The sequence below is a fragment of the Anthonomus grandis genome, chromosome 16, assembly GCF_022605725.1.
Source record: "Anthonomus grandis grandis chromosome 16, icAntGran1.3, whole genome shotgun sequence".
In the NCBI taxonomy this organism is placed as follows: domain Eukaryota; kingdom Metazoa; phylum Arthropoda; class Insecta; order Coleoptera; family Curculionidae; genus Anthonomus; species Anthonomus grandis.
The window spans coordinates 20941465-20965449 of NC_065561.1; the positions used below are offsets into that span (position 1 = coordinate 20941465).

At 34.6% G+C, this 23985-nt stretch overlaps 2 protein-coding genes and 1 long non-coding RNA gene across 3 annotated transcripts; 2 read left to right on the forward strand and 1 right to left on the reverse strand.

The window, feature by feature from the left end:
• Positions 1-21: 21 nt before the first annotated feature.
• Positions 22-11976, reverse strand: LOC126745605 (transmembrane 9 superfamily member 2-like). The gene is made up of 4 exons (XM_050453543.1): positions 11516-11976; positions 8542-9110; positions 7871-8177; positions 22-1858 (listed from the first exon to the last, which is right to left on the reverse strand). The coding sequence occupies exons 1-4, from the start codon at positions 11636-11638 to the stop codon at positions 896-898; spliced, it is 1962 nt and encodes a 653-aa protein (XP_050309500.1). The 5' UTR covers positions 11639-11976; the 3' UTR covers positions 22-895.
• Positions 11977-17167: 5191 nt separating this feature from the next.
• LOC126745897 (uncharacterized) lies at positions 17168-22077 on the forward strand. Its single transcript, XM_050453941.1, has 14 exons — positions 17168-17330; positions 17708-17800; positions 17856-17942; positions 17999-18067; positions 18144-18512; positions 18565-18777; positions 18840-18992; positions 19053-19199; positions 19260-19436; positions 19506-19703; positions 20921-21073; positions 21135-21290; positions 21398-21874; positions 21938-22077. Exons 1-14 carry the CDS (start codon positions 17285-17287, stop codon positions 21991-21993), a joined length of 2394 nt encoding a protein of 797 aa, XP_050309898.1. The 5' UTR covers positions 17168-17284; the 3' UTR covers positions 21994-22077.
• Positions 22078-22881: 804 nt separating this feature from the next.
• Positions 22882-23683, forward strand: LOC126745975 (uncharacterized). The gene is made up of 2 exons (XR_007663761.1): positions 22882-23067; positions 23222-23683. It is a non-coding gene; the product is annotated as an uncharacterized LOC126745975 (long non-coding RNA).
• Positions 23684-23985: the final 302 nt, after the last annotated feature.

The following is a 23985-nucleotide window of genomic DNA, read 5'->3' on the forward strand; positions in this document are numbered from 1 at the left end:
TTTCTTAAAAAAAAACACCCATAAAGAAATATTAACTTTATTATTAAAATGAAAAGTTATTTTACAACAAAATACCCTACGAATATAATACAAAAATATGAATTGCAAGTTTTAAATATAAATCACATATTAATAATTAAGAAATTACCGATGTGTTGCTAATCAATGTATAGTAACTACAACTTAAAACATAAAAAATGTATACAAAATTGTAGTAGTAAAGCAAGGCAAGTTGAATTTCATTTCTTCAAAAAAAAAAATGCTGTCCAGTAATAATTTGAGGTGCACACTCAAAATATACGTTATCTTTTGATACAAACCAATTGATTTTTTTAAGGAACAAAACTAAGAAAATGTTTCTATAAGCACCATTTAATTGCGACAAAAATGTGACCAAAATAAGACAAGCGCTGTATATAGGAGACTAATTTAAGACTGAATATAAATTATTAATGAGAAGAGCTTACAATCCTTTTAGTATACATCTGGAATGAACGCTTTTCATTCTCTTACTAGGTGTGAGTTATAGTAAGCAGTAATCTTCGGTATTTCCAATATAAAAGTCAGCAGGCATGAATCAGGTGAGTTCACTTTAAATTGGAGGAAGAAATTTCAGAATCTTAGAAAAGCGTTTTTCTTTACTGTGCAAAATTGCGATTATTTAATTTAATAGCAAAGAGCTAATGAGTTCTTCTGATTTTTTAAGTAAATTGAAGTTACCTCAAGCCAAATTATTTTTCTCCCCCCATAAATTCCATCATTAGTTTTTTTTAATAAAAAACCCATTTACTAGCAAATTCACCAGAATACTATTAGGAAAATAATACTATATACAATATTAATGTTAAAAAAAAACTCCTTAAGCTCTTCAAATATGAACAACATGCTAAAATGTCTAATCGACCTTGACCACACTGTAAATCTTCCTAATGAACCAGAAGGAAGCAAAGAACCCTATGGTGCCCGTAAGTAAATTAAACAAAAACACCATGATCAGCGTGTAACCGAAGTATAAAAATGTTGAGGCGGCATCCTCGATTTGCGATTTCGTGTAGAAGTAGTGACAGCAATACAAAAACAAATAAACCGCTGTAAAACCCGAGGTTAAATAAGACCTCCACCACCAATGATAATCCTCGGCGCACAAGTGGAAGTAGCACAACAGCACAGTGGTTTCCGCACAAGTGATCACTAAGATTATAAAAACCAGAAAGAGAAACCCGAACATGTAGTACATCTGAGAGGACCAGAGGGAATTAAGTATGAAAAACAGCTGAATGAATATACAGCCGAAGGGCAAAACCCCTCCCATAACAATCCCGGGAATCGCTTGAGTATAAACCGACTGTTCGGGAATCAACCGCGGTATCTGATTGGTCCTCACTGGGTGTTCGATGGCGCGCTTCCTAAACCCGATAAAAGCCCCGACAAACGTTAGGGGTACGGATACCAACCACCACAAGGCCAACAAACCCACCAAAGTACTGAAAGGTATCGCCGCGGAACTACCTTTGGCCCACAGCACCAAATTCATGACGAAAAATAATGCGAAAACGATCCCCGGTGCGAGCATCGAGGTCAGCAGCACGTTCGATTTCCACTTTTCGCCTCCGAAACTTTTGTAGATGCGAGCGGAAACGTATCCGGCGGGCGAGCCGAGCAGCACGTACAGGACCATCGCGCAGGTCATGAGGGCTCCCCGATTCGCCGGGCTGAGGAACCCGAGACAGGCGAACGCGAGGGTCACGAGGGTCATGAAGAAAACTTGGACCCCGGACCCCAAGAGGACCGAGAGGAGCATTCCTTTGCGTGGGGGTCGGAACACGTCGCCGTGCACCAGTTTCCAACCGAATTCCTCCTGAAAAATAAAAGGGGGTTAGTTAGTCGAGACGCTAATTATTTCGATCGATGGTGTATTAATGATTACAACCATACATTATGACAATTTACAATTTGGAAAGTTGCCAATGATTTTAGGGTCATCATCGCTTATCTAATTCAAGGGTCGATGATATAAGCATCTACTGTTCAATAATCTACTGGTCTGATGATGTAAGTAGCAGTGAACTTTTCCCTGACAGTCAGTGGCGTAACCAGGGGGGGCAAAGGGGGCAATTGCCCCCCCCCAGAAAAGCTAGGGAGAAAAAACATAAAAAACATATATTGAGTTCTGCTAATAACGCAACATATTTAAGTAGTGCAATACAAAACGAAATATTATACAATATATTACGAAATTGCATGGGTGTTATTGAAAATGCTTACAATATTTTTAATACTCCCAAACGTCAAAATATTTTAACTAAAAAAGTAAATGAAATGCCGGATAATGAAAGATCAAGACGAGACAGATTAAAACAACTTTGTGCTACTAGATGGGTTCAAAGACAAGATTCAGTAAGCGTAATGAGAGAGCTTTTAAATTCTGTGGTATTGGCTTTAGAAGAAATAGCTGAGTGGCCAGACAAAGAGACGTCTACTTGTAGCAAGTTGTTACTAAACACCTTAAGTACATCAGAATTCCCCATTACTTTTTATGTAATTGAACATGTTTTTGCATTTACCACTCCATTATCAAAGTTGCTGCAATCAGTTAATATTGATTTAGGCAAAGCAATATTACTGGCTGAAGATTGCTTAAAAGAGCTTAAAGATTTACGTCATAAAGCAGATAATAGTTTTGCAACTATTTTTGCAGAGGCAAAAAAAAACAAATTATTTGGTTTAGAAATAACAAAACCACGCATAACTAGCAGACAAAAAAAAAGGGCAAATTTTGAAACTAACACAACTGAAGAATATTTCAGAATATCAATATTTATTCCGTTTTTAAATTGCGTCTTATTACAATTAGAAGATATATTACAATCATTTAACTGTCTGATTCCATCAGTAAATAAGAAACTTGATAATCAACTTCAAAGTCTTAAGTATTTGGTAAATTTTTATAAAAATGATTTAGAAAATTGTTCATTTACTATGGTTTCTGCTGAACTCAAACTTTGGTATAGAAAATTTGAAGCCTGTGCACCAGAAAAATATCCGAGCTCCGCTCTCGATGCCCTAGTAATGTGTGATCAGGATATGTTTTCAAATATATTTATACTGTTAAAGATTTTTTGTACTTTACCTGTAAGCACAGCAACCCCTGAAAGAAAATCTTCAACACTTAAATTGTTAAAGACTTACCTACGAAATACAATAAGTGAAGACAGATTAAATGGTTTAACTCTTCTGTATGTATATCCAGAAATCTCAGTTAGTGCCGAGGAAGTACTTAACGAAATGCAGCTTAAATCGAGGAAACTTAATATAGTTATTTAGTTTTATTTGGCTTTTTTTGGAGTTTTATATAGATCCCTAATTGAGTTTTGATCTTGTTTAGTTTTTTTAGAAGTCAATTTGTTTTTGTTACTTTAGAATAATTTTTTGTTTGCCTTGTGCCTGTTTTACTATCCATATATTATATTAGTATCTTTTATTTTTCATAATTATTGTAGCTTTTAACTTAATAAAAGCATTTCAAAAACATGGTAATTGTTTCTCCCTTCCTGATGAATAATACCATATCTCCGATAATAGGCCAAAAAAATTAACTAACATACACATATATACATAAGTTTATTGTATATTAAATGGAGATAAACCATGTTGCCCCCCCCAGGAATGAATCCTGGATACGCCACTGCTGACAGTTATAATGTATACATACAGATGTGACCGAAGATTTAATGCAGTTGGTCTATCGAGGGGTTGTGGTGCATTGTTGGCACTTCGCTCCTTAAAAACCGAGATTATTGATGTTAGTAGCCTTTTCTCCATATCTAACTTAATTGACATAGTAGGTTGCAACAAGTGTTACTTTAATGATCATTTTATAGTTTACATTGTTGTTATTTACATTCCGCCCCAAATAACTAGCTTAATCTTTGAACAATATATATGAGCCCTGTCTCAGTGAAATTGGCCCAACTATCAAAACTAGGATTTTTTATGAAATTTGACATATTAGCGAAAACGTATTAAAAACTAAAAGGTATTTCTGATAACATATGATCTTTTTATTTAATATTAGCTTAAAATACTACATGTTTTATAACTGAGGAAAAATATCTTACAAAAATTCAAAAAATCTGTCGATTAATAAAAATCAACAAAACCAAATAGCAGCAAATTACCACTGCGTTACATCGCCTTTTCGACTGATTATTGCTTTGATACGTCTTAACATAGCGTCAACTAAAGTTTGACAGTCATCTGGTGTAAAACTGTTCCAAATTTCTTGGAGACGGGTTCGCAATTCTGGAACGGTTCTTGCGGGAGTCGATCTGAGCTTCTTCTTCATGATATGCCACAAGGTTTCAATCGTCCACTCCAAAACTGGAATTATGTTTTCTAACATCCAATCTTTTACTTTTTTAGCCGTATGGCAAGCGGCACCATCTTGTTGGAAGACACATTCGATATTGTTTAAACGCATTTGTTCAATTTTCAAGCACATTAATGTACTTATCAGCAGGGCCAACTTCACTGAGACAGGTCTCATAGATATATGCTTAATGGTTACAGAAATGTTCTTGTAATGGCTGATTTTAATGTGCCATCTTTTGATACTGATCAATCTAATAACAAGGCTCAAAGCTTGAAATCATTTGAAGACTTTGTTGACTTGAAGCAATTGAACTCTGTGGAACAATGAGCTAGTAACCCATGAGAATACACCCTTATTGGTTGAGGATACTCATCATCCTGCACCGGCAATGATTTTTGACTGGAGCTCAGTAATTTTCCAAAAAGTAGTTCATGTAAATCCTATAATTTTAGGAGAACTGATTTTCCCTCTCTTTATGCATCACTATATACACTAGCCATTCTTGGATACTTCGAACGATGTAAATATGGCTTGAGCTCTATTTAAACAGTTCCACTGTGGTATTCCTCTAAACCTAAACTTAAAGGAGTGCCTCAGGGATCCGTTCTCGGGCCTATCCTGTTTCTTATATTTGTTAATGACCTACCAACTTGTCACCCTGATTGCACTTTCTATTTGTATGCTGATGATACTACATCCCTGTGTACTAATAGGAGTTGCGCAAACGTTTCGCTCAAGGCTCAAGAATCTTGTTCTCAGTTTAGAGACTGGGCCGTTTCCAATAGATTGTGCTTAAATGAGTCCAAAACTCAAAATATAATTTTTTCCCTTCGGGACGTTGATTCCCAGCAACAATCTTTAGGTGTGTCTGTGGATTTTCTGGGTGTTAGATTGGATAGTGGTTTGACGTGGCAAGGTCACATAGATGAATTGTCAACCAAATTATCAAGGTGTACTTTCCTGATTCGCAATTTGTCTGGGTCTGTCTCCGCAGGTACTCTCAGGACAGCTTACTTTGGATATTTTCACTCTCTAATGACGTATAACTTACTAAACTGGGGTCATTCAGCGCATATGCCCAGGATTTTTGCATTGCACCGTCGATGTCTGCGAGTGATTGCGCAGATTGGATACAGGGATTGTTGTAGGGTCCACTTCAGGCTTCTAAGAGTTCTCACCTTACCAAGCGCCTTCATAATTCTGTGCCTTGTATTCATTAGGGAAAACCTACCCAGGTTTGCGACTCATGCTAGCACTCACAGTCATGACACCAGAAATAGCGGCTTCTTGGTGGCACCATTTAGGAGACTCGAGCGTACCCGTAATGGCGTGTCTTATTATGGAATTAAGTTCTTTAATGTCCTGCCGGTCTCCGTTAAGGATTTGCCTCTTAATGCTTATAAGACAAAGGTAAAACATTTTTTAGTCACCAATGCTTTTTATTCATTTGAGGAATTCCTGAGCTCAAATTTCAGTGCTATTGCATAGGCTGGGTCTCTTGACTTTTAGTGTTAAGTGTTTTTAAGCATTACTTTTTAGGCTTATATGTGTTTTATTTTTGTTCTTAGGTAAAACGAATTTTACAGTTTAATACTTTTATTTGGAGTTATATTTTTGACTGACTTGTGTAAAAGCTTTATACTTTTTGGCATGAATAAATAAATAAATAAAGAGAAATACTATCGGGCTTATAATAGAAGATCAAGTAATAATTAATATCTTACTGAATTTAAAAGGCTCAGATAGATACTTGCTACAAATCCTACATAACTGATGTTCAAGACAACATATCTCTCAAAATCCCACATTATTTTGGTCTCATGTGCAAACAAAAAAGGGTTGTTCGAGAATACCAGGTAAAATGCATGAGGGTCCAGAAAGGCATGAAAGTCCAGAGCAGATAGTTGATGCGTTTGCATCGTATTACTGAAGTGTGTATGCCCTTAATGATAATGATTCTTTGTCATTTAATCCGGATGTTTACGACTACACAATAGCTGATTGCACCTTACATATTGCAGAGTTCTCTGATTTGGAGATTGAGGATGCTCTTAAAAAAAATTAAGAACAAGTGCAGCTCGGGTCATGATCAAATACCCTGTTTCTTGCTGAGGGATTGTTGTGCCATTTTCTGTAGATGTCCCCTTGGATTTCTCTTCAATTTATCTTTGAAGACCTGCACTTTTCCTTCCTGTTGGAAGCTGGCTAGGGTGTGCCCAATATTTAAAAAGGGGGAGATTGCTGACATTGCCAAACTACAGGCCAATCTCTGTTCTTTGCAAAAGGCATTTGAAAGGGTCCTGTACGACCGCATCTTTCCCGCGGTTTACAGACTTATTACCGTACAGCAGCATCGCTTTATGCCTCAGCGTTCTTCAATGTCTAATCTGCTTCAACTGACCCAGTTCTTGACTGATACGATTGAAGTCATGTATACGGACTTCTCAAAGGCTTTTGATCGGATTGAGATCATTTCGTTGTGCTTCAAAAGTTATGCGTTTTAGGTTTTAGTAAATCTCTTATCCTATTTTTTAAATCGTACCTTTCATCACGACATACAATGGTTTTAAATCGAACCTGTATATGTGGCGTCACCTGGAGTTCCCCAAGGGTCAAACATAGGACCATTGTTGTTCTTGCTTTTCATTATTAATGAAATTTTGCTGATGACTTTAAATTGTACAGAGGAATTGACAGTCTTAATAATGTTTTCTCCTGCATGACTGGTGTGTAACCAACAAATTGGAATTAACTATTAACCCACTGTTTTACAAATATAACATTGATCACGAAAATCTAGTGCGTTGCAAAAGTATCACCTTTGACACTCAATGAACTTTTATTCCACACATTCAATCAGTTGTATCATCGGCAAATAAAGTTTTAGGGTTCATAATGAGAAATTGCAGATTAAAATACTGTTTTACTCATTGGTGCGGTCAAGGCTCGAGTATTGCTGCCTGGTATGGTATCCTATTTACCAGGTCCATATTGATGCCCTGGAAGAAGATTCCTCAAGTTTTTGCTTTTTAGAGGGAGTGGTATTAATTCGCAAAGAAGAATTGATTATAGCATTTTTGTACGACAGTTTAACATTGATTCACTAGACTCCAGAAGATCGCTTATACCTCTTAATTTTCTTTACAAACTCCTTCATAACGAATAGTTTGATTCTTCTTATTTGTTATCGATGTTAAGCTTTCGGATACCACGCATTAAATCGCGACTATCTGTAATAAGGCTTCTAGAACCAATGTCACTAGAAAATCACCTGTTTTTATAATGACCACAAATTTTACAAAATATTTCTCATTTGTGTGACGTGCATATCTGTACTCTTAAGCCACTGGGTATTACTGTCATGCATAATTTTTTAAGTTTATATTAAATATAAATAAAATAAAACAAATTTTGTTGACTGTTGTACCCAAATAAGGTAACTTAATTAAAGTAAGGCCTTTCTGAGTAATTGAAGAATAACATATAGTTTGAACTTACCTGTGCATCTTCGCCATTGTCTATTTGATTATAACGCGCGATATCCTTGTACAAAGTCCTCAACAGGATCATCGCGACCATTCCAGATAAAAACAGCACGATAACCAGGGAGTTTAGGATACTGAACCATTGGATGTTGGTGTAAGGCATCGATTCCAAAATATAGTCCCATCTCGACGACCACTTTACGTTGTTGTTTTCTAAGAAGGTTACCGAGTAGGTGTACGTTATTTCGAACTTCTCGTTCTTTCCAAGGGGCTTCAACGGAAAACGTAGAGGTTCCGGGTTCTGAAGGTTACATTTGGCACTGTAAAACAAGAACAGATCAAACTTATCCAATCAAAATAAATTATTTTGATATATTGAAATTATTAAACATTCCAACCTTAGAAAATTAGTTTTAGGGTTCTTTAGAGAAACAGGTGTAGAAATTGATTTTATTTAGAAACATCAAGTAAAAATTCTTGTTTAAATAGGCCAATAAGAAGAATTTCTCAAAGATATTGATTTTTTTCCCTCATCTGTCATTTAAGGTGATTTTTTTGTGTTTTGTATAGTCAAAGGTTTAATAATTATGAAATAATTAATCTAGGAAATGTATATTATTATTATAACACAATAAATCCGTTAATAAACACTTCTATTTTATTCTATTAGAATTGATTACTTACGCTCTATGGTCAATGCTCCTTGGAATAACCTTAACAGAGATAATTCTTCCTCCGTTACTCCCGAACTTGCTGCCCCACTCCTCTTTCTGTCCAGAATGATAGGATATAACCAAATCAACATGGTTAAATATATAAAACGCGTCCTCCTGTCCGATTTCCGGTACACACGTCGTCCTTTTATTCATCGTATAACAGCCCATTTGAAAACCAGTGCTGCAATACACCCTATTATCTTTGGTATCGAAGCAACTTGTTACAGGCATATTATCGACGATCCAATGATGTTTATAGTTGAGACTTATGGCTTTTCTCATGGTGGATAATAAACGGTTGTCGCCATTGGTGCTACCGTCGTATTTTTTTGTGCACACTTCAACGCAAGTTTCGTTTTTCATAAATTCGATTTTGTACGGAGACGGTCTGATACGTTCTCCAAACACTACTTGGCCCAAGTTTTCCACCGGGGATTTGGAATCGTCATCGGGGAGACAAAAGTCGAAGTAACTGTATTCGTATGGGATTGCGCTCTCTTCTGTATTGAGGCGGTTCACATAAAGTTTTACATCAGACTAAAAATTTAATAAAATTTCCTCTTTTACTGGTTACAATAAATGAGCAAAATTTAGTTTGTTTTCTTATACCATTAAAACCTGATTTAGTAGTGTTATAGGTTTAACCGAGAAAAGAACACAGTGAGGGAATATTTAAGATTTTTTGAGGAAATTACTAAACAATATAAAAACAAATATTGTTTTCATATTGTTTAGGCGTCCCTTACTACAAAAGCTGGGAACTACAGACTGTAATGAAAAAAAAACAGATATTGCTGCTTTAAAGGTCAAATGAATAAAATGGCATAGACTTAAAAACATCTAAACTAGCTTAAGAACTATGTGAAGTCAACTTTTTGAAACTATTAAATATTGTCAAAACCTCAATTTACCTATATCTATCTCTAAGACTACCTTGGTTCATTATTACATTTACTGAGTCCAAAAATTTACAATCACCTGAAATCAGCAGTCTGAAATTGATAAATTCTTGCTGTATATGTTGAATATATCAAAGTGCTCACAACGTTTATTTAAATTCATAAAACAAATACCAGGTTTAACAGTTAGGAATATAAAGAAGTGGATAATTATGAGACCATGAAGGCCAAATAAAGATGAACACTCAAGGCTTTTTATAAATCCATTAAGTACTTTAACAGCAAAACAGACATCATAGTATTCGTTTTTTACTAGCTCAGATATATTTATTGAATTACATAGTTGGCTCAATATTAAGTGAAATACCTTGGCATGACAATTTATACCTGACGTATTTAATAAACTTGTACCATCTCTAGACACTTTACTACCTCTTTTAATGAATCCCAGCATTCTATTTGTTCTGCCCACAATAATGTCATAGGGTTGTGAAAATGTAATGTTATTATCTAAGTAAACATCAAGATTTTTGATTATAGATACTGTGCAGGTACTGGTCCAATTAATCTGCTAAATTGCATAAAGTAGTATTTGGATATATTAAGACACATGTTATTTCTATGTCACAAATTGAAAAAACTTACTGATTGACCAGAAGTAGATCTATGTTGGAAGGTAGTAATTATTTTATTAAAAACTCCGGACAGAATTTTTTCAATATAGTGTTCAAACACTTTGGATATAGCTGATAATAATTGGTAAAGTATTTGAATTGTTGCTGGTACCTAGAAATGTTATACCTATTGAAAAAGTAACAAGACCAGTGTTGTATTCTGAATATTAGACCAATAAATACATTACTGGTCTATGAAAAAGGTTTAGAATTAGTTGTTAAAGATCAATTGCTCAATTTTCTTGAGAAAAAATTGTAATTTTCAATGTCATCATGGAAAGTTGTTGGAGTTGTTTTTCTTGATTTTAGTAGAGCCTTTGAGACTGTATATATTGATCTTTTGATATTAAAAATGGCTAACTATGGCATTTCTGGTAAGGTTTTAAAAATACATAGATTTTGAGCAAGCAGGTCTCTATTAGGCCCATTTTTTTGTTATTTATAAATGATATAATTTCTCATACTCTTCAACTGAAATATCTGGCTGATTTAGAACTAAACGCAAATATAAAAAAATAGATATACATTTTCTACAAATCATCTTTGTCAAATGAATATCAACAAAAATGTGTCAAGCAAGTAATCGGACATGTTGAATTAAAGTATTTAGGAGTAATGCTGGATCCTGAGTTAAATCTGTCTTTACGATGTGAATATGTAGAAGGAAAAATAGCAAAACAAACTGTTTTTTGGCTCAGAATAAACAACAAAGTCTTAATAATTACCGCTTATTTCCATCACTATAGTTTTCTAAAGACAAGTCAACATGAGAAACTGCAAAACCTTTACGAAAGAGCTGTATTACTTTGCAAGAGAACACTAATTAGAACTATGCCACATACTCTCAATTTAATAAATCTAGAGCGAAGAACAACATATAGTAAGCTATGTGAGATTTATAAATTAATAATTAATATGATGCCTTCTTATGTGACAAATGAAATTACATATTAGCATTATTTGGACCCTAATTGTAAGAGCTTACTTTTGCTAATAAAGAGTTCGATATACATGTTCCACTAAAGCAAAAACACAGCTTCCCGGAAGTCTTGATCTTTTAAAGAATTCTTTTAGTAATCAGAATTGTGATGCAAATCTTATTCTGTTACAAAGCATATAATTGATGATAACTTTCAAGTCTTAATTCTCTCATGAGACATGACATGATAATAAATCCTTATTATTGTTTAATTAAACTCTAAACTGTGCAAGTCGCTTAAAAAAGTCACCGATAACTGATATTGTGAAATACTTCTATTGACTCCCCTTCAGACAATAGATCTTATTATGACTATGCACAGTTAATACTAAACTTTGTTGTTGGAAAGCAAACTTCTAAACTAATAACAAATAATCAGGTTCTACTCACTTTACAAGTGGGTTGTTCGTCCTTCTTCTTACAATAGTTAACGGGAGCCAATCCGGGCAAATAAAAACATTCTATGCAAATTAGATTGGCAAAAACTAATGCTACCGCTGGTCTAATCTTCATTTTATCGAATATCTTCTAGTTCATTTGTATCAGAAAAACGCTAAAGGGAATTTGAAAACTACCACGTATATTTCGGTAACGTCACCTCTTTAGTTATACAAAAAAAACTTTTATCACTGCTTCAGACAACAGCGGATTTGTGCCACTCAAAGATAAAAAAAAATCACGGTTATTTCTCAATATTTATATTAGTTTTACGTTATAAATAATGCAAATAACCGCCGGCTTATTAGTAAAATTAACTGATTTCGTAAAAAACCATGTTTACAATTCGAAAAAATCGAGATTTGCCTCAAAGAGCTCCCCTTTGCCAAGTACAGTTTGACGTTTGAGTGACATATGTCATATGTTAAGGTTATAGTCACTTTTTTCAAGCGAACAACCTAACCTGCATACTGAAGGAGAGTTTAGACACATAGAGTTAAGCCCGATTCACAAGCCGACGATTTTCTAAGGATGTTAACACGTTCGCTGCCGACGACTCCAATCGGAGCCAACCGGTGACCCCTACCATGTGCCTGGTGACTCCGATCGGAGCCCGCTGCAATGCATTTACCTATTGTTCGGTTTGTCGCTGGCACTAAGGCGAAGCGTATGTTGATCAATTTGGCATTATTGCCACGTGGTGCTATAATTTTTGGTTTGTTTTTTTTTTTTTATAAATTTTTTATTTTGATTGCAGATTACAAGAAATAACTACTAGTTATTGTAAATATGAATGATAAAGACGAGCCTGGTCCATCGGGAACAAAGAGACCTAGAAATTTCCAAAATAAACCGCTTACGCATGAAGAAATGGTCAAAGCAGTAAATAGTGGTTTTTCGAGTGACGAAGAAATATTTTTGTCAAGTAAATCGGAATGTATACCCTCAAATTCGGAGTCTGACACGGACAAAGAGCAAAATGAAGATGTGCAGCCTGCTGTAGATAGTCAAGATTCGGATGGAGATACCAACCCTCCTCCTACACCTGTTGTTCCGTCAGTTGTTCCCCGAATGAAATAAGACATATTCACGAATTATTCAACTCAATTAATTCAACTATTAGTTCCCAAACCCGAAAATAACCCGATAAGCTTTTTTTTCTTATTTTTTGACGACAAGAGAACTTAACTTTATTGTAGATGAGACAAACAAAAATGCGGTTACAGTACTGTGCCATAGTTCTTCGGATAAGTCCAGAATAGCATCATGGAAGGAACTAACCGTGGACGAATTTAAAATGTTCCTTGGTTTACTCTTTCATATGGGTATGATCTAGCTAAGCAGAATTCAAGATTATTGGAAAACGGATAGGCTGTTTAATATACCCATATTTAGACAGTATATGAGCAGGAACAGGTTTCTGCTAATTCTAAGATGCCTCCACTTTTTTTCCGGAAAAGAACATGAAGCGGAAATAATGATGTACTGAAGAGGATCCGTAAAGTTACAGATTATTTTAATAATAAAATCGCAAATATATACTATCCAGGAAAAAATCTATCATTGGACGAAAGTATGATGTTGTGGAGAGGTCGACTTGGCTTTCGTCAATATATAAAAAACAAACGTCATAGATATGGCATAAAAGTTTATATGTTGACGGAGCCAGATGGAACTGTCCTACGATTTCAGGTAGCTAATGAGCTAATGACGCAGAACTAAATGGTAGTGGGCATGCTGGAAAAGTAGTTATGAAATTGATGCAAGGGGGCACGCAGGGTATCTTGATCACTATTACAACAGTTGCACTCTTGCTCAACAACTTGTTGATAGAAGTACTTACTGCACTGGTACCCTAAGATCAAACTTGAAAAGCAATTCAAAAGAAATAAAATAACCAAGGGACAGAACATTTCATTTTTTAAAAACGGAATTCATGTGGGAAAATGGAAAGATAAAAGGGAAGTGATGTATATAACAACTGAGCTTAAAGACGACTTTAATAATAGCACTAATAGACGTGGAGAGGAAATTCGAAAACCTTTGGCAATTTTTCGAATATAAAAAGTATATGTCAGGGATTGATCAACAAGATCAACTTCTTTCGTACTATCCATGTGAACGAAAACCCGTCAGATAGTATAGGAAACTTTTTATACATGTCGCACAGATTCTCATGTTAAATTCTCTAAAGCTGTATAACAATCATTCTGGTGAAAACTCAATGACATTGTATGATTTTCGGTTATCTGTTATAAAGTCTCTTTTAGCAGAATTTCCAACAAAAGCACTTGCTCTACGCCAGGGCCATATAATTTGTGTAGTAACCGAAAAAGGAACAGATAAAGGATCTTCTCAAAGGACAAAAAGGAAGAGGTGTCGCCAATGTGCAAAATAAGGAAAAGGAAGAAAACAAACGATTTACGAATGCAAAGAATGCACCGACAAACCGGGCTTGTGTCTTATTGTGTATAATTCGCAATAGCTTTCGTGTTTTATAACATAACTTTTATATACATGTATTTAGCAATAAGCTAAGCAGATTACTTGTTTATTAACTTTTCACTGATTTTCTGTAGAAATACATTCTGTTTTAGAGGCAACTAAAGAAAATGTCTCATTTTGTTGTTTTTGAATAAATAAATTTGAAATTAAAAGTTTTATTATTTACGACTCCGATCGGAGTCATCGGTTTTTGTGGGCAATAATACAAATATTCTTGGTTTCAATGCCGCCGACTTCGATAGGGGACATTTTTTCTTTTCTAACAATATACACCTTTTTTATATTGCTTACCAATATATGTAACTAAAAATGATTATATACACTAATATTAGTAAGTTTCTTAAAAAGAATCTATTTGGCTATTGAGAAGAATTAATCCAGTCAAGGTGTTAAATAAAATCCTATCATCAGCATATCTCCTGTTGACAGTTTTCTCATTTATTTGATTCGATCTCAAATATTTTTTAATGTGGATTTAAACAGTTCTGCTCAGAGCTCTATTTCCACAGATATGTAGTATTCCTCGTTCTTATTTTTGCTATTTGATGCCAATAAAGATTCCTTATTAATTGGATATTTTTTCCATCGATTCCCGCGTTAATAAGGTAGTTTAGGAGGCTTGTACGTGGAACTGTGTCACCGAAGCAAATATAGGCTCTTTTGCTGGTCCATGTATTTCTGAGCGATAATTTGTAGGCTAAACGGTGCCTCACGGATATCTAGGTCTCGCCTAAAAGTTCTGAATCCTCTCTCAGATTCGATTTGGGAACATTTCTGAGAAGGATCTTTAGGGCATTGGTTTAGTAGCTTTAGGAAGAGGTTCAAGTTTTCTTCATCAATTAACTTCTGGATGAATATTATCTGATCCTGAGGTATCTCCTCCGATCTCAGGGATGTCTTTTGTTTGTTGTGGTTATTATCAAGTAGTCTATAGGGTGCTTGTCGCTTATTAGCTCCAGATATTTCCTTTATTTTTTGTGCCCGGTGAAACTATTATGTTTTCGTTATAAGTCTTCCAGTTTAGTTGTGACCTCCTTTAATATATTATATATTTCAGTCTAGGGCTAGTGGATGTCGTTTAATGGAGAATGGAGTTACGCTTGACATGCAGGGAATTTTTCCTTGCATCTTGTTTTAATCCCTTTCCAACTTTCTCATTTAGATCACCCATAACAAAAGTAATTTCTTTCTTACATAATTTAGTAATTCCTTGAGTGGTTGATTGTTGTATTGATTCGTTCATTCGAAAAAACTTCTAAAATTTTATATTTTTTGGTTAACTATAAATAAACTATTATGCCTAAAAAAGAACCTCCATTTAAGTATGTATGTACGTGTAACTTGGACGTTAATCCGGATCTGATATGTTACTGTTATTTTTACACCTTATGTCAGTACATTTATTCACATATGTACATATTAGTAATTCTTGAATTAATTTAAACGCTAATGTTGCATATAAATTGATTGTTCGTGGTAAGCCTTATATGCATTTAAAAGAATATCATTTCATATAGCATGTTACATAGTATATTTAAAGAAAAACATTGTGCTGCCCAAATTAGGCGTATGCTCTTTTATTAATGTCACTTTACGGAAGTACCCTACCTAAGTCGTTTTTTTTTTAAATATCATAAGGATACGATGACGTGATCTATTTTGTTTCTTGAATGAACTACTTAAACCGGTGGCTATTAAATATGGATTTTACAATATACATTAACGATATCCTGTAAAGGAGGTTTCTTAACTGATTCTCGGTATAGGTGTAATGAACTTGAAATAGATAAGCTATAAATTATTTATTTAATTTAAATGTCACCTTAAACTTTACTGCTGTTATTTCTATTGTTCAAAAACCTGATGCGTCATTGCTTAACATTTGAAAAATTTGAGAATTTTAAAAGATTGAACCTCAATTTTTATAAATATCAAGGATATTCTGTTCGTGATCCTTTAAACAGGATATGTTCCAGAAAGATGACTTTAATGTCTAATTTGTGTAAAATAATCATGGTTTTCTAGTTCAGTGCGTCAAGCACAATAAAAAAACACGATAGTCGGATGTCTTTTGGGATATTTGGTCTTATTTTAATTAAAAATCTTCATGGGTGCTGGTTTTCAAATAATTATTAAATTAACATAATATCTTTATTCTTATAAGTTTAATTTAAATATAGTTTTTAATATTGTGTAAATTAAACTTATAAGATAATTAAATTCAAACATAAAAAACCAGTACAAATAAATTTAAAAAAAACGGTTGGCTATAAAATAAGATAACATGAATGATAAAAAAACTCACATTAACCGATCTGTAAGGTTATGACAAGATTTTAACACAATTTGACTTTATTTTAGCAGATGAAGGAAGTCTACAAGCAGATATCCAGGTCCTTATGTTCAGATTTCTCTAGCATAATTCTATTTAACATATTTAAGTACTTTGCGTATTTCATTACTTCCTCCCATTCAATTTTTTGATAGGGAGAAAGATTTCAAAGAACTCCTTCTCAATTTCCAAGGCTTATTTCGTCACTTTTAAGAAATTTTTTGAAAAAGATGCTGAAAGTGGGGTCCAATGAATTTTTAGAAAAACTTGTATAGCAATTTTGAAACCTGTAACTTCTTTATTTTCAGTGATATGAGCATTTGGTGTCAAGGACTTTCGAATTGTTTCTCAACTTCCAAGACTAATTTATTCACTTTTAAGAAATTTTTGAAAATGATGCTGAAGCACCTATCCAATAAATTTATAGGAAGAACTTGTATGCCACATTTTAAATCTGTAACTTATTTCATTTCAGAGTTATAAGCATTTTATCCCTAGAAATCGATTGAGTTTAAGGATCTTATGTGTTTGTGATCAGTTACTCATAAGCGGCCACTTTCTTTTAAGGTAATATACTGTTCCAAGGATATTTCAGATAATATGTTCCAAGAATTAAAGCCAGAATTAGTAATTTATTTTAAATTGTTATGCGTATAGCAGCAAGCAGGCAGCCCTGGAAAAACCCTCCTTCCTCCTTCTTCTTCTTCTAACAAACCCAACCCACACCTCAGGTCAACCCATCTAAATATACCAACAGAAACCAGTTTTATTAGTCATATAAATATGTGGGATATAAGAATGCCAAATCAGTTCGGCATAAAACTGTGATTGTTAAAAGATACCGTCGTAATAATAAACGGGTAAACATAATAAGAAGAGCGACCATGAGACGTACTTTGATTATTTTAGTGTCAGTGGCAGTGAATTTGTGTAAGTGGATTTAATCGTTGAAACCAGTTTTTTTCTCGTATAATATGTTAGGAAATACCGTTTATTATTTAGCGAAATAATTAAATAGAAATTATGTTTGGGGCCTATTTAAGGTCCGGTTATCATTAAAACATTAGAATCTCTTTAGATTGTAATGTTTATGCAACGTATTAACAAAATACAAACAAATTTATTATGCAGGTACAGTACAGTTTTTTGTATTTAAAAAAGTTCATGACAGAACGTTTCTGGATGCCATTTTTTGCGATAACAGTGACAAAATATGCAAATGCTTTAAAGCCATTAAGCGAGAAACCCCTTTAAATTTAAAAAAATATATAATTCATCCATCAAAACATAAATGACATTTAATTTAGATTCAAATGCTGGTATTAACGCTCACGTAATAGCGAAAGCTGGTGCAGCAGCCGGATCCTATGCTACCGGGTCAAACGCTGGATCATATTCAGGTGAGCTGTTACTAATGCTTGTAAATTCCCCTCAAAATAAAGAATCCTTCTCAAGGTGCTACAGCCCATGCTGAAGCTCACGCTAGTGCCGTAGCCGGATCTGCTCTCAATTCCGGAGCGTATTATGGAGGACAACATGGAGGTTGGATACAAATATTAAAAATTATTTCAGCCGCACTAAACTTCATGTTATTTCAGGTGCGTCCGCCCAGTCGATTAGTAAAACAGGAGCGTTAACTCAGTACGGTTCTACATCTAATTCAGGAGGTAAGCTGGCACTTCCCATAGTTTTTTCATAAATCAATTCAAAAGCAGCAGAGTTTTTAAACCCGTTTTTTTACAGCCCTAAGTGGTTGCTCCTCGTGCAGACACCAATTGTTCCCCGGACCAAACGGCAGCATCCACGACTACAAACTGGCATCTGCAGTGGCAGCACCACCTCACGGAACTGCTTCAGCTGCTCAGGCCTCAGCTACAGCAGCTTCCAATTATCAGCACCCAACTCTACCCGTAACCAACTTACCGGGAGCCCCTGGAAGTATTTACAGCAGCAACCCAACAGTCACTGCGACACAATCAGCTTCCTCACAATCGTCCGGTTCTAATACGGCGTATGTTCAAACAGTAAGTCAGTTGTCTCCCAGTTTGGTTGCTAGCTTCCCAGGACCTTCGGGCAGTATTCACGATAGCAAGCCAGCTACAGCGATTGCCGGTAAGTATAGTAAATATTTTAGTAGTTTGCCATTTTATACGGTTGCTTGCAGGAGCTGCAGCTGTGGCCGGAGCTTCCGCTTCTTCTGGATCCAATGTCCACTTAGTCCAACCACATCCACAACCTGCAGTCGCTGTTCCAGTAGCACCAGCACCGGTGCCTAACTCTCAATTGTCTCAAATAATTCCGGTTTTGCCCGGTCAACCTGGTAGTATCTATAACAGTAAACCAGTTGTGGCCGGATCACAACATGTTAAAGAAATTGGTATATACGCCAAAGTTTTATCAGTAATTACGTTTTGTAATTAATAAAATTATATTTTTCAGCTTCCGGATCATCCTCTGAATACCATGATCAGTCAGGATCTGCACTACCTAACCCTCAGTTGCCTCAAATAATTCCGGTTTTGCCCGGTCAACCTGGTAGTATCTATAACGGTAAACCAGTTGTGGCCGGATCACAACATATTACAGAAATTGGTACGCGAACGTTTAATCTGTTATTAAATTTGTTCTTTAATAAATAATTATATTTTTCAGCTTCTGGATCATCCTCTGAATACCACGATCAATCAGGATCGATTACCAACATACCAGATCACGTAAAAGCTGATACGGGTTGTCGATACGTTCCTGGAGTAGTTGGCGGTAAATGTGGAACTAATGATCTTTCACAACAACATTCTGGTAAATCTTTTAAGCCAAATGTTTAGAACATCATAATTTTTCAACGTAATTCTTCTTCAGGATCTAATTACCAATTAGCTCAGCCTCATCCTCAAACAACACCTGTTTTAGTACCTGTACAACCTAACCCGCAATTATCTCAAATAATTCCACAAGTTTTCCCTGGCCAATCTGGCACTATTCATAGCAGTAAACCAGTGTTGGTGGGCTCGTCGCAGAATGTAAATGCAGCAGCAGGTACTGTTTCAGCAAGTAATTATTAAAGCTATGATATTAAAGTAAAAACATCACTTTCTTCTACTGTAGCTTCTCACGCCGCTTCCTCTGAATACCACGACGAATCCGGATCGATTACCAATATTCCAGCACATATAAAAGCGGGATCGTCCTCCTGCAGATACGTTCCTGGATTGGCAGGCAATAACTGTGGATCCAGTGGACAATTAACTATTGACAACAGTATAAACGGTGACCTTGGAAGTAATTATGATGCTGCTGACAAAGGTGAACTTTAAAGTTTTCATTTGAGTCCCTTTTATATTATAGAAACGAAGCATTTAACATTTTTAGGAAAAATAGCTAGGGGTACCTATGAGCCCAGTTTATCCCCCCAATTTACTCAAAATCTATGCGATTTTAGGAGAAAACTTAAGAGACATTTTTTAAAGATAATTCAAAGCCCTTTCATTTGATATACATTACAAGCCTCTATATATTTTTTATACTGTAGAAACAAAAGGTTTATTTTTTCTGTACAAAAAAACTAGGGGTACCTGGTCTCAGTTTTTCTTAATTTACTCAAATACTATGCGATTATAGACGAAAATTCAAGAGACACTTTTTGAAGATAATTCAATTCCTTTTCAATTGATATGCATTACAACTGTCTATTTTTTTTATGCAGTAGAAACGAAGCGAATATTTTTTTGGAAAAAAAAACTGAATATGATCGCAGTTTTTCTCTATTTACTCAAAAACCGTGCAATTTCCGAAAAATACTCAAAAGACATTATCTTGAAAGAATTCAAATCCCTTTCATTTCATATACATTATAACCCTCTATATTTTTTTTATACCGTAGAAAAAAAGCGAATAATTTTTTTTTGAAAAAAAAAACTAGGGGTACGTATGGTCTCGGTTTATCTCAATTTACACAAAAACTATGCGATTTCAGAAAAAAAATCAAGAGCCATTTTTTAACGATAATTCAATTTCCTTTTATTTGAACGTTACAACTCTCCCAGTTTTTCTCAATTTACTCAAAAACCGTGCAATTTTCGAAAAATACAAAAAATACATTTTCTTGAAAAAATTCATCCCATATTCAGAATGTTACGGAATAAATTACTGATCCTTAAGGGTGGTAATCCCCATTCATTTTAGGGCAAATTTGATATCTTGACTTTTTTTCGTCCGACTTGCGATTACCGCGGAAAAATTTTGCCATAATAGTATAAAAACTCTAAATATAAAAGTCTAGCGGTATTTTAATATTAAATAGTTAGTTAGTATTAAAAATTTCATACAAGGTCTCACAAATTTGGTTCTAAGTTCACCGAGGCTCAAAAATTAAGGAGTTTAGGACATAACTTTATTTCAACTTTCTTCTTAAAATTACCTAAGCATTAACACCTTTAAGCATCTTATTCTGTTACACCTTGTATATTATATCCCTCAATACTCTTTTCCAGTAAAGCAATGTATGTTATATGGGTTTTTAGGTGTTTCTGCTCTATCTGTTCATCCAGAGACTCCACTATCCGGCACATACTACATCAATAAACCGTCAACTGATTTGGAAGCACCAATCAAGTCAAGTTTCTCCGGTCAAATTCCTTGTGCTGGTGGTAGCTCTTGCGGTCAAACTAATCAAGGTAAGCGTTTAATCAGTTCAACATGGAAAATATCTGGAAAAACGCATTCTGGACTTTTAAGGATTAAACACGCATGATGCCGCGCATCTTTCCGGCGGGATAGTTTTCCAAAACGAAGATGGTTCCTACCATGGCAATAAGGCTAGTTATAAGAATTCGGAAAATGGCCATTATGCAGTAAGCTCTAACAGCGCAGATAATAAAGGAGTCTTGATCGGTACGTGAAAAAAGTCTTAAAATATCAAATTACATACTTAGACGTCTTCTTGTTGTATTCTTGCATTCATTTATTTGGTATTGAGTTGAGACTTGTTCTTTTTGTAGGTCCTGGAACCGGCCATTTACCCATTGAAAGCTCCAAACCGTTCGGTACCCAAGGGGCATTCGGTGGTTCAGCGGCATTTTCAAAAAGCAATTCTGCCGCTGCTTCAAATAACCATCAAACAAGTGAAAATCTCAATAGTGAACATAAACCGTTCGGCACTCAAGGAGCTTTTGGTGGGTCAACAGCTTACTCCAAAAGTGACGCCTCAGCAGTGTCAGCTAACCACCAAGGGGCCTTTGGAAACCAAGGGGCCTATTTGGGGGATAAGTCGGGGTCGTATAGTGGCCATGGAACTTTTGGAGCATCAAAAGCTGGCTCTGCTTCCGGAAGTGGAGGTGCCCTAGCAGTTGCAAAAGCTGGTTCGGCTGTTTCCAATCAAGTTCACTCGCCTACTGCTGGTCAACTCATTGACGTAAGAGATAACGGAGCTTACGGGCTGTCTGGTAGTTTTTCGAAGAGTTCTTCAAGTTCACAAAGTAAATGACTTAAGTTTTTTTCTGCAGAGCAACTTGTTTAAAAAAAATATATATATTTTACAGGTTACTCAAGTGCCAGTGCCAGTTCAAGTGCAGTATCATACTCCGGTACATTTTAAATAGGCCCCTGTTAAGTATCATTTATTTTGTAAATCATGTGATAGCTTTTAAATTTATTTTTGCCAATAAACTTTTTATATTGATTTCCTAGTTTTATTTAAATTTTTCGTTTGTATGGTCTGCACAATACTTGCAAGAACTTGTGCAACGTAAACTCCTAAATAATGTATGTTTTTCAAAAAGCATGGTTATTATCCGAACCAACGCTATAATTACTTATTATTATTGCAGGAGTTTATTAGGCTTTCTTTGGAAAATCGTGACGCTCTTTTCAATATTTGTACAAGATTTCAAGCAATAAAATTAATCATCCTGAAATTCGTTCAATGCTTCCATTCTGTGTCAATACTGGTAGCACTAGATAAAGAAGGATTTTTAGCTTGGACTTCTCAGGACAAACATTTTTATATGCACATCAATCTATAAAATGTGCAACTTTTTTAATATGTATACTAATGACTTAGAGCTGGATTTAATTAGCTCGGATAGATTCACCAAATTGTTTGATTCTCAGATGTAGACTATTAAAATTGTATCTGTAATTGCTTTTTCGCTATTGATGCATTACAAATAAATAAATAATAACTTGATGTCACGAAACCATTAGTTATTAAAAAAAAATTATCTTGCACTGGTTTACTACATATACCGATAGGTCCAACAGAGGTCTTGTGTATGGACATTAATGTGAAATATTGTTCTAGGGCGAGAGGACTGTGATGAAATTTGTGCAATTTATTAGCCATAAAGTTATCGAGGTAATAGATAAGAATGATTAATATTAAAAGGAATTACAAAGCTTAAAATTTATTATGCGTTTGTTCATATAAAAAGGTTCTAATGCGAAAACCTATGTTTTTTTAAAAACTGAAAGGCACAGTCGAAAACGCATAACGGATATTTGGACTCAGTATATATTGTTTATTTCAGACTGCAGTCAGATCGAATCTTTAGTACTCAAGCTTTCCACACATATGATCCAAAATATCAAAAAGTCCAGCAGTACCAAGGATAATACAATATTGCCCTTATTATTAGAAGCTGTTATTTCTTTTGTTATATATAACACCAAAGTAAGTATAAAAGTATAAGTCGTAGAGCTGCTAACGTAAATATTCTTGTAAAACTTTTGGTTGATATAAACGAGACACAAAATATTGATTACAGTACCCAAATGAGGGATATCAAAAAAACTGCACTGATTTTCTTCATATAATCTTGTTCTAGGCCGTGAGAAGTGTACTAAAAGTTGAATTGCATGCAACGAAAGACAGCTAATATGCTATGTTCCCATAAGTGTCATGACTGGTATTTTCAATTGGTTATCTATTAAACAACGGCTGTACGTGTTTCTTGATAATGACTTTTATATATAAATAAGGAAAAGGCATGTTGCCTGAGTATTTTAAGAAATCTGTAACATTAAGACATGAAATTCAGTTTTTTTTGCCATGGGGTGATAGCCATAAGGCCACTTGCAATAGAAATACTAAATTTAGTGAGTTACTTATTTTGTTGGATTGTAAAAATCGATTTAGAATATACTATTTCATACGCTCAAATATTGAAAAAGAAATTGATTTTTATTAAAAGGAACCTAACACCCAACAAAATAAGTAACTCATTATGAATTCGTCATAACGATACAGATTTTACCTAAATAAATTTAGTATTATCTATTCATACTTATTTTGTCTTTTTATTTAAATATTTGCCTGCATTTAAAATAATGATAGGGCTTATGTTTTACAATCATATTTTTTTGCTTCAATCTACAAGGTGTAAAATCCTACTAGAAATAGAAATAACTATCATAAATCAAACATATGTACATGTTACTCATCCACAATGAAATCTTTATTTTATAAGGGCTTAAATGAGTATAACGATTTATCTATGCACGTAAGAACCATTGCAAATCTTAGAAAAGCAGATTCTCAACATATTGTAACGAAATTCAGGAACACATTTTTTTTATTGAAAACTATAAC

Coding starts and splice junctions, on each gene's coding strand:
- LOC126745897 (XM_050453941.1), top strand. CDS start 17,285: ATGAGACGTACTTTGATTATTTTAGTGTCAGTGGCAGTGAATTTGT. Junction 19,437..19,505: donor GAATGTAAATGCAGCAGCAG/GTACTGTTTCAG, acceptor CTTCTACTGTAG/CTTCTCACGCCGCTTCCTCT. Junction 21,074..21,134: donor TTGCGGTCAAACTAATCAAG/GTAAGCGTTTAA, acceptor TGGACTTTTAAG/GATTAAACACGCATGATGCC.
- LOC126745605 (XM_050453543.1), bottom strand. CDS start 11,638: ATGAAGATTAGACCAGCGGTAGCATTAGTTTTTGCCAATCTAATTTGC. Junction 8,178..8,541: donor AGGAGCATTGACCATAGAGC/GTAAGTAATCAA, acceptor CTTGTTTTACAG/TGCCAAATGTAACCTTCAGA. Junction 1,859..7,870: donor ACAATGGCGAAGATGCACAG/GTAAGTTCAAAC, acceptor TTTATTTTTCAG/GAGGAATTCGGTTGGAAACT.